This window comes from Lytechinus pictus, chromosome 3 (genome assembly GCF_037042905.1).
Source record: "Lytechinus pictus isolate F3 Inbred chromosome 3, Lp3.0, whole genome shotgun sequence".
Lineage (NCBI taxonomy): Eukaryota > Metazoa > Echinodermata > Echinoidea > Temnopleuroida > Toxopneustidae > Lytechinus > Lytechinus pictus.
In genome coordinates, this window is record NC_087247.1 from 71,200,739 (window position 1) to 71,212,043 (window position 11,305).

Below are 11,305 nucleotides of genomic sequence, written 5' to 3' on the forward strand. Positions count from 1 at the left end.
TCCTGAATTAAACTGTGACAGTGAGTGACCTGTCATTACAGTTTAGTTTTACCTTTTTCTTCTAGAAATAAATCATGTGTTAAAATAGGAATAGATCTCTTACATCATTCTCAAATGAAATTTTAATATCACTTCAAAGACTTTGAAGTTGCACAAGTACAATTGGTACATCTTATACAATGTAGTTATGAAATGTCAAACACTCATGTTGTTTGTTTTCTAATTAACCCTTTTCCTCACAAATTCTGGGTTAAAATAGTCCCATGGTCATGTTAAAGTTTATTAGACTTAATCTTATGTAACAACACACTGAAAATTGGAGTAAAGCAGAATCTTGCAATGAAACAAACTAACTCAAGCCTATGGAAAACATTCCCTTTCCAAATTTTGACAAAGTACATGTATCTCCTGATTTTTTGAAAAGGTAGGTTATGTATTTTGCATGGGCAAATAAATTCTAATATTAAAAAAGTAAGGAGACATTATTTAGTCACACAACGTTTGCTGTTGATCTACTATTACAATACATGGATCACAACTCACTCATAAGTATTTTTTCAATGATACAATTCTATTCAAATCTTTACAGGTTAAACAAAATTACAAGTCTCTTATTTTCCACATCTCAATGCCATACTGTATCTGTACATTTGTATTCTATTACATCATAATGTTTAACAGGTAAAATTGCTGTTTGATCAATCTAGTACTTAGTACTTTACAACATCAATAAAAAAAATCCTACCCATAGAGGTACACAACTTTCATAAAAAATTATGGTCTAAATCAATCTTCCTTTACTCCTCAAATTGAAACTGCCCTCTTGCATAATTTGAAAAACTGTTTATAACTAGTAGTTGAAAATATCATAATGCCAATTTGAATTGTAAAATAATATACAATGTATACATTTTTTCTGTTTATTGCAAATGTATAGAGTGTAATGATGAGCCTTAGTGAAACAGCTTTTATTCAGAAATGGCCAAATAAATTGCTTTAGAAATGGAATAGAAATTTTTACATTAACTTTCTGATCATGTTTCAAGTGAAAGTGCTGCAGGTACAGTAGCATGATTTTGGATAAAGAGATAGTTACTGCAAAATTGAGTCTGAAAGGAGATACATGTACTGAACCTCCATGGGTTAACATAGTCATACCCCTTTTTCAGAAGTGTGAATACAAATCTGCTTACAATGCTATTAACAATTATGATATATTTACAGCATTATAAATGTGTGAATACTTAAACTGATGTTAAATCATCAATTCTTATCATCTGTTTACAGTTTAAAAGTTGAAAACCATATATTTGGACACTTTAGAGCACCAAAGAGTTTAATCAGTCTTCTGCTGCTGACAATTCCTCGCCCATTTCACCATCAACATTACCTTTATCTAGACCATCACTTGAATCATCAATGTCCATACCTTCAAAATCTTGCTGTTGACAATGCTCATCACTGTCCCATTCACTCTCATCATTCTGACTATTGCGTCTAACACTTTCATCATGCTCATCAATTTCATTGGCACTGTTCACAGAACCTTCACCTCAGACAGTGATCATCACTCCCCATTACATTTTCTATACCACTTTCTCTGACTCTTGCTCCTTTATCCTGATCATTCTCCATTTCTGTATTCCCATCAGCTAATGTGATTGTCTCATTATCATCACCAGATTCTGAATCTGTGTACTCATAGAAATTACCTGGGCTTTCATACGATTCATCATCTAGAAACACACTATCAGAATCTGAATTATCACTACTACTATCATCAGAAACATGACACTGAGCATTGCCACTAGTAAGATCAGCAACTGTATGTTTCTTCCCTACCACACTAGCAGTAACATCACCTTCGATCTGCAATTTGCGCCTTTTAGACATATGATTTGTTAAAGCCTTTTCAATGATGTCTGATTTATCCAAATTGGGGGCATTTGCTTTGATTAGGAACAAGTTTTCCATAGTTTGATGCTTCAAATTCAATCTTCTGTCATTTAACATCCCATTCAGAGTACTGAATGCACTCTCTACAAATGCATTGCTGGGCCCTAGTGCATACAATACTTGTACCAGTTTCACTATGTTAGGAAATTCTGCCACATTTGTTTCCCTTCTACACCAACATAGAAATTCTTTACAGTCATTCTCAAATCACGCCACTCTCGTTTTAGTTTCTTTTGGTCAGAATCAAAGTTTGCAAAGTCAAGTGTGGATTGAAAATGCCTGTAAAGATTCATCATAGAGTTGACTTCTGAATCTACATCTACATCAGCAACCCAATTAGCAGGATCTATCCATTTCATATCCTTTAGGATTTCACAATTTGGCTCATTTAAATCAAACCTAGAACACAGAGCATCATTAACTCTAGGTACTGTGGCAGACCTCAATTTATTCATATGCCTCAATGTACTATGACCAGTACAACCAGTTAAACTCAACTTAATCTCCCTGTACTCTCTGTTTTCTGGTTTTCTCTTTGTGTGTCCAAGTTCGGGGAGTTTTGCCACCACTGAGTTACTGTCATTGTCAAACCTTAACAGAGATCCTGCATAACAATCAATTGGATTAGTGTGATCATAGTCGTCATCCATCAGATCAGTAATGTGACTCTTGGCTTGGTCAACATAATTCTGGATCTCAAACTGAAAAAGATCTCCCTTCTGAAATCTCTGTGACAAGGGTGTTATGGCATCTAAGAAACCCTTATAGAGACAAACAGAACACAAGAAATTATAGCTTTTCAGTTTCTTCAAGTACCCTAACAATTTGGCACAATTGTTATGTTTACGGCTAGCACAAACACTCTCTAAAGTTTCTGCAAGTGGGACCCAATTATTCAATAGAGCCTCAACCCCTGCTCTTTGATGCCCAACAAATCTTGTCCCATGGACTTTGGGGAAGGTATATACACTGACATCATGGATTTTACCAAAGTCCTTCAGTTGCCGTTTTAGTTCTCCAGATTTCTTCATTGAGTAGTAGATACCAATCATGAAGTCCTGCACATCTTTAAATTCCTTTGATTTCATTAATGAGTCCTTCAATGCAAGCTCCACACGATGGCTCACACAGTGCACAGTTACCAACCATGTCCTTTCTTTCTTGAATTGCGTCAGAAGCCCATTGTACAAGCCTGTATTCACCGAGGCACCATCGCTCGTTGCTCCCACCATCACATTGATGTACCTGTATTGAATGCACAGTACCATAAACAAACATTAATATCATAGCAATGGGTATTATTGATACTACATGTAAGGCATGTAAAACTCTTTCTTTGACATTTTCGATATCTCATCATTAATGAAAACTGAAAATTTAAAATATGGGCCTATAATAATTACTTTTGGATTTAACCATTCGGACAAAATAGAACAGGCAGATAACATAACTGAGGTGGGATCAACTAAGAAAAAAAAAAGATCATGCATCTATTTGACTTTACTTTTTTGCTGAATAATCATGAATAATTCAATTTATTTATACTTAGCATGAAAAAGTGTAATGCTGGAAATAAGTCACTGTCTTATCGATCAGGTAATATTTAAAATCATTCACACTCTGACTCACCGTTCCTTCTCAAGCTTTAATGTGTCTTTGAATGCTGAGTCAATTGATTTCTTCAGATTGGCTGCACTTGGGTTGCCATACTCGTCTATATCTTGCAGTCCAATCACATAGTAGCAGGGGATACCACCTTTCTCAAACCTAACCATAACCAGCTCTTTTTCAGACCCTGTTTTCTTTGGCTGAGACCCATCTGTTAGCACACTAAACGCTGTGGAGTTGCACAGAAGAACAGCGACCGTTTCTCTGATGGCTTCAGCTATCTCTGAAACAAATTCTTTGCATGCGTCACTACTGTCAGTCCCTTGAAGTAATCTAACCCCATTCTCCTTCTGAATCTTTACCAAAGTTTTGAAATGGGAAAGTGGAAGGCCACCTCTTGCAAGTTCATACGCAGTTTTTAAGAGTTTACGGTATCCCTCTGTTGCTTCACGATGTAAAGCTGAGTCAATTCTTGGTTGGGAACCACTGGTAGTACCAGAAGAAGCAGCAGCACTTCCAGAGTGAGGTTTTACCCTACATCCTCCAAGAAGTTTTTCATACTCTACAGCTATTTCATGCACCTGGAGAGACAGAGAAGAAAACATTAAAATTCATAATGTAGATAGGTAGATGTAGGTTACAGGTAGGTATTTGTTTATTCCTTTATTCATTAATTTTTTAATCTAATTTTATTATTAGACATTTATTCATCATGTGAAGTGGACCAATGATTTTTCCCCATCACACCATGAGAAGAGCCCTTACCCTTTACAGCTGATTTTTAGTTTCCTGCTTAACGCCAGCCCACTTCCGAAATAAAATATCTCAACAAAAAAAAAAAATCATTTTTTTATTTTGGCTTTTAATAAAGCACAAGCTTAGCTAGAATTATTAATGAAAGACATTCAAATGACACGCAAATGAAATTTGGGCAGCATGGCCCCCCTCTAGGCACAGGCCAGAATACACTGATGACATTGAAATGACATGCAAAAACATGTATTTGAATGTATCAGTTCAAAGTCTTAGGAATATACAAATTTCTTGCACATGCTATGTCTACACTACAGTCACACCACTGATTTTTCCCCATCACACCATGAGAAGAGCCCTTACCCTTTACAGCTGATTTTTAGTTTCCTGCTTAAAGGTAAATGCTAGTTTTGGTAACGATATCAAAATGAATTCGTACAGAATCCAATGAAATGACCACCAAAGTGTCTGTTTGTATAAATAAAACGCATGTGCCAAAGGATTCTGGAAGAAATTGTGTAATTGCTGAGAAATCAGCAAATAAGTAAGGATTCGGGTAGAGCGTCGGGCCCGACGCTCAAAGCAATAATTATACACTGTCCCACGTGCGCTTATCTGTGTTGGGGAAGTTCAGTCTGAACATTTTTCAGCGTAGATTTCAAGATTTCACAAAGTTCAGTTTATGTAACTGTACCAGATCTAGATCCTCGATGATATACTGACAATTAAGCCTGGTTTTACAGACTTTCTCATGAAATCAGTGTTTACTGCAACTACTGGAATTTCTCTTTAACGCCAGCCCACTTCCGAAATAAAATATCTCCAAAAAAAAAAATCACTTTATTTTGGCTTTTAATAAAGCACAAGCTAGAATTATTAATGAAAGACATTCAAATGACACGCAAATGAAATTTGGGCAGCATGGCCCCCCTCTAGGCACAGGCCAGAATACACTCATGACATTGAAATGACATGCAAAAACATGTATTTGAATGTATCAGTTCAAAGTCTTAGGAATACACAAATTTCTTGCACATGCTATGCCTACACTACACTACAGTCACAAGACACAAAGTCAAATACATATTACAATCCCCCCCCCCCATTTCCCCCTTCTTTTTAACAATCTTAACAAAAGTAAGAAATTAAAAATGAGCACCATGGCCCTATGATGAGGCGCTGGCCAGTATTTCATAAGTATTTTAATGAATGAACTGTAAAGTATTTTCCATATCTATGATGATGCAGTAAATAAAATCCATAAATCTGGGACATAAAACAAGATCCATGCTACGAGTATGAAGTTGGGCTTCGCCTTACTACGCTTCCAAGATGCTCGGTAAAGTTTAGTAAACTAAACTAAAATAAAGAGCCCGAGCTGAGGTCTTCCCAATAATGCCATGGTGGTGACTCACGCATTGCCATTGCTGAAAAGTATTGGAGCAACTTTCACATGATGTGAAGTTTACCGGTGAATATACGATAAGTGTGTAGGATTTCTCTATTTTCTAGCTTGAATTCATCGGTTTCTATCACCCTGGTCGCGTTTGATGTAGGCCGCCATATTTGTTGTTCCGAACAACGGAACTTCTTTCGCTTGCGCCTGACGAGTGGCCGGCGAAGCTCCCCTCTTCCGGCCGGAGGACGAAACTATGCCATGGAGCTTCGCCCCGGCCGGCCCCGTACGCGCGTGACACAACCAAGTCGGGATAGACTTCAATACGGTCCGGGTACGGTAGCCTAGATACCGGTACCGTACCCATTAAAATAAGTCTAAGTTAGAATCAACTTCAAAACCATATTTAAATCATGGTAATATTAGTAGTAGGCTTAGTGCAAAAATACCGTAAAAATAACGAAAATTGAGACAATATTAAGCTTACCTTTCCCCCAAAATGCCTGCTCACATTGTGTTTTGTTATGAAGGTAGTTCCGTTGATGTAAGCACTCGCTGCCTTCTCGGCCGCTCCACGTATTCGAGGGTCACATTTGATTTTAGCCCCCTGTCTCCTGCATGTCTCGCACCAGATTTTACTGGCATAAGTGATCCCCTCTCCCGTTGTTTCTGTCTCAAACCCCACCCCGAACCCCCAGCTCTTGACAGTCTTAATTGTCACTTTTGCCTTGGATTTACTGGCACTCATGTTGTTTTCTTTCAGTTTCAAATCAAATCAAAGTCCATTCCATACCCCGAGATCTGGCGCCTAGCAACGGATCAATCAGCAGCGCTCATCTAGCTAGCTATATACCGGCCGGCCACGCGCAGCTCAGCGATCGCGAGGCGCGCTATTAATCGCGCTACCTAAAATGGATTAAGGCGCGCATGTAGCGCGCGATCGCTCTCGCGCGCCTTAAAATCGAGTCCCTGAATTTTGAGGATAACCGGAGGATGGACAACGATGGACACGGAGTGAAATAAGGGTGAAGAGTAATAATAATAATAATAATAATACAGGTATATTTACCCAGGGAAGCCGCTTCAGTTCCGAAACTGTTCTCCCAGCGGGCCCTGCTGTTATTAAGAAGTAAGAAATAAAGTTATTTTTTAAGCATGAGTCATATCGATTATTTTGAAAACCGGTGTTCGACAGCTTTAATTCGATCGAACATCGATGCATCGAATTTTGAAGGCGGGGAAATCGAGTCATTTTGCTCCGGCCGTCGCGTCGATGCGCTATGCACGCGCTGCACGCACTGACAGTATGCGCTGGCCGGGTGAGCGTTGCACAAGCAGATGACGGAGCAAATTTCGCTTGTATTTTCCATCATCACAAAATACAAAAAAGGCCGGGGACCAGTGCAGAATTCTTCCCAAAATATCTCCAACAATGATAATTGCAGATGACAACATATAAGTTAAAGATGAAACAATATTAAAGACATGAATCACACAGAGTCGATCCGAATGATTTTCGGTCAACTAGCACTCACAGTCCAGACTCGCACACACCAGCCCCCCGTACACTCACTCTCCCGAAACGACAGGTGTGCTTGCCAACGCCAGCAAACAAGTTCGACCAACGGAGAGCGCTGTAACTTGCCTGAGATTGTGTAGTTGGCGGGGTAGTTGGATTCAAAATGAGCTCCAAATAAATTGATGGGAATAAATACGTAATTTTCTCTGGATGGTCATTTGAATTGGTATTCAATGCTGATATAACGATTGTGAGGAAATATTGTGGAATATGAGTTATGACGATGTTCGAGAATTAATCCTGATAATCCATTCTTTATTTTAGAGTCAGACACAAGAGCATGCAATCGAAATAAATACGAATGTCTCGGATCGAGCTCTAAGTTCATATAAATTATTATTGGATGTTAAATAATTACGATTTAATAAGATTTTATGGCCATACTAAAAATAATGACGATGTCAGCAAAGTATGTTATTTTCATGTGGAAGAATTAATAGTATTATACTGGCATTATCTTTATTTTTATTCCATCTCTGGACGACGTCTCCGAGCGCCGAGAAAAGAAGCACAATGCGCATGCACGTTCGATGACGTATGACATATTTTCCATTCATGAAATCAGAGCCCAAAGTTGGGCACAAACTAGCTTCAAATTGATGGGAAAAAATATCAAACGCAATTTTCTCTGTTTTGTCATGTAAAATGTTATTATATGGTGATATTACAATCTTGAAAAGAGTTTCTGCATGTTGACAATGTTCGAGAATCAATCGTGACGTGATAATTATTTTTAGACAAGTGCACTCACTCAAGTCGATCGTCATGTGGTGTCCGTCATTGAAAATTGATACGAAATACAAACGTTTCACATCAAGCTCTAAATTCATATTAGTGATTATCATATGCGAATTATTGTTAATTATTACGATTAAATCGTGTTCTATGGTCATGATATTAATATTGTTCATGAAAGCAAGATTTATTTTACGTTGATCGCGCCAATTTTCCGGCCATTTTCTGGTTTGATTAAAGCACAGTACTGCGCATGCACGATCGATGGCGACTTCCATTCATGAATTCATCGTGCATAAATTATCTCGGCACGAGCAGACGAGTAAGACTCGAACTATGATCGTAATAAACTTCAAATAATGGTGAATAGGCATCATAATTACACAATCGGTTTCATTTTGGGGGCAATATAAATCAAGTAAGTAGTAGTCAAGTTGGACATTACTGTTATTTTGATTTTGATTGATTGTGTGAACCAAACTAATCGGCCGGCCGACGTATTTTTTTTTTTTTTTTCGATGCACCGATTTTGCAAAATCTGCACCGGCGCTCGATGACATCGATCGAACACCGATTTTAAAATCGATTCGACTCAGGCTTACTATTTTTCTTTCTCGTTATATTTTTTTTCTATAATTTTTACAATAAACCACCATTTGATCCCACCTTTGTCACTCGGTATATCCGAACTGGTTCACCGTCTCGATGTTCGGGTAGGTGGAGCATAGTGTAGCCAAGGCTCGACATTAGCGGTGGCCCAGGGCCACCAGAAATTCACCTCGGGCAACCATTATTGGAAAAATGTTAAGTTTTGGTGGCCCGAATCGGGCAACCAATAATTTTCAAAGTAGTGCAACTTTTCTCCCGATTTTGCACGCATTTATCAACTTTCTACAGTTCAAATTGCAAGTCAATTCGTCATGCGCCCTTTTTGTTAATCTACACACAAAGAGTGCATAGTCATGACAGTATGTAGGCCTACTGCTATAGCATACAGTAAACTATTATCCAGCCGGCCGCGCCGGCCGTCTGGCGTGAGCTTTGTAGAATCCGCTCTAATCGGATCTATGCGGGTACACGAAACATTTTGACAAACACATTTGACATAAATACATCCTTACCTTTCACATTATTAGCATTATTTTTTTGTTAAATTAAATTTTATCGATAATTTTGGGGGTTTTTGGACATCGTTTCAACCAGTCAACGACTTTAGCCTATCCGCCAATTTGGATTTCAAGACCGGAATATCGTGCTGTTTCATCTTCAAACGTAGAGGGCAGCAACACACGACCGTGTTGTTTGCATGTGAATGTTTTCGATACATCCGACCCTGCTGGCGGCCAAGATCCGGGCGGGCGAGGCCCTTTTGTACGATCGAGAGTGATGGAGTCAAGAGCAGTCACGATGTGTGAATTGTCATACTTTGTAGTGAAGTGAGATCGTGTTTTGTGAGGTTTTGTGGCCATTTAATATTCGTATTTTGTTGAGATTTTGGAGTTATTACTGTTGCTGTTCTGTGTATTCTGAGGAAAAATATGTTTTCCGTTGAAATGCCTCCTTCCGTTTCAAAAGGCAATTTCCGTGAATTCCGTCCGTTTTCTGCGATCGCGGAAAATCACTGTACCTATATAAGAGATACTTGTAAACAAAGATGGATTTGCCTAGGAAATCCATCTTTTAAGATAAAAATCACGTAAATATTTTTGATTTTATTTATTTTTACACCTTCATATGCCTAATGCGTATGAAGGTTTCCAAAATTGGTTAATGAAAAGGCGAAAAATTGAAGGTTTCTTACCAGACCGATCTCGTGTAGATTCCTCGATCCGTTTGTCAACAAAGCAAATACAAAAGGTCTGACCCTTGAACCGCTTCGTTATGATGTACCTTTGCTTAGCGATGTTACATAATGCTGTTTTGAAGAACAATTTATAGATAAAAATTATTATTTAACAAATACTAAAATTTAATACGTGATTATATAATAGATTCCAATAGAAGTTCACATTCAACAGTATGACAAGACTTCATGAAGCATATTTCTGATGGAATTGAACAATTCATCTAAAGATATAGATTAATTGATTTGTCTGAACGTTTTGGAGCTTGTATTTCGTTTGTTCACCCCTATAGATCTACATGAGTTGATACTATTTTTATTTGAATATCGTTTGATGATTGTTCAATTTCAATTGTCTTTATATATTTTATATCTGAATAACGTTTCAAAAACAGTTATCGTTACAACGTTGTTGGCCTAATTTGTAAGAGTGGATAATATTTATTAAATGATAGTTGGAATGTGAGCGAGAACGCTTGGCCCTAAAGCCGATGGCACGTGATCGAATTAGTATTGCTTGAAAATGGTGTTTCACAAAATCCTGTCATTGCGTGAAACTCTCTTATGTAACTTAAAAACTGCACTTCTATTGAAATTTACTAAATCACTCACCTCTCCCCACCCATGGTACAAGAAAACATTTCCAAAATCGCCCAAATTAGATTAATCAACCATCATCATAATCAGCAGTAACAACATTCGCTTTGAACTTTGACTTCTTTTCATCAACCCCCCCAACACATACATGATCTCAATTCTCAACATACCCTCTTCATTTATGGACCCCTTCCTCTTTCGCTTGATCGCTCTCTTCGACCATCCACCCCCCCCCCTCAAAGTCAGCACTGCTGCTATACTGAATTGCGTTATGCAGTTGAGACTGCCAGAGGCGCTCCACTTGTTATTTAAAATAGAATTTTGAGCATTTACTTTACATATTTAGTAATTTGATGTTATTAATGACAAAGATTATATCCTGAAATTTTCAGCCAATTTCATGCTGTAGAAGGTGTTTACTCGAGACAAAAATATACAGATATTATATTTTGATCTGGCACCTGAAACCTCAAATGAAATCCTGATGTGAAATTGTTGAATTTATCAATTAAAACACATTTTTAGTTTATATCCTTCACACCACAACTGTTTTGGGGCACACAGATATGCCAACCGTTACGGATTCGCCGTATTTGTTCCAATTTTATTCCTCCAATTACGGTGTTACGGCAACAATAAAAAGGTTACGGAAAAAACAACTACAATACATGTGTATTTTGTATTGGTGCTGTGCATGTGTATATATGCATGTATTGTGTATTGTGCATGTATATGCGTGTATTGTGTATACATGTATCGTGCATGCAGCGTGTGTGTGGCCAACGGTAAACCAACGGGAGTTTCTCTACTATAATTTATAAATGCGCGCACTGCCTAC

The 11,305-nt window shown here is 37.9% G+C and overlaps 1 protein-coding gene across 1 annotated transcript; it reads right to left on the reverse strand.

The window, feature by feature from the left end:
• Positions 1 to 2,090: 2,090 nt before the first annotated feature.
• On the reverse strand, positions 2,091 to 6,461 carry LOC129255360 (zinc finger protein 862-like). The gene is made up of 3 exons (XM_054893721.2): positions 6,201 to 6,461; positions 3,586 to 4,145; positions 2,091 to 3,201 (listed from the first exon to the last, which is right to left on the reverse strand). Exons 1-3 carry the CDS (start codon positions 6,459 to 6,461, stop codon positions 2,091 to 2,093), a joined length of 1,932 nt encoding a protein of 643 aa, XP_054749696.2.
• Positions 6,462 to 11,305: the final 4,844 nt, after the last annotated feature.

Bases quoted from the DNA above. Each gene is read 5' to 3' on its own strand.
- LOC129255360 (XM_054893721.2), bottom strand. From the start codon at position 6,461: ATGAGTGCCAGTAAATCCAAGGCAAAAGTGACAATTAAGACTGTCAAG. The intron at 4,146-6,200 runs GTAAGCTTAATA...CTGTCTCTCCAG, and splicing joins GCAGGCATTTTGGGGGAAAG to GTGCATGAAATAGCTGTAGA. The intron at 3,202-3,585 runs GTGAGTCAGAGT...CATTCAATACAG, and splicing joins TTAAAGCTTGAGAAGGAACG to GTACATCAATGTGATGGTGG.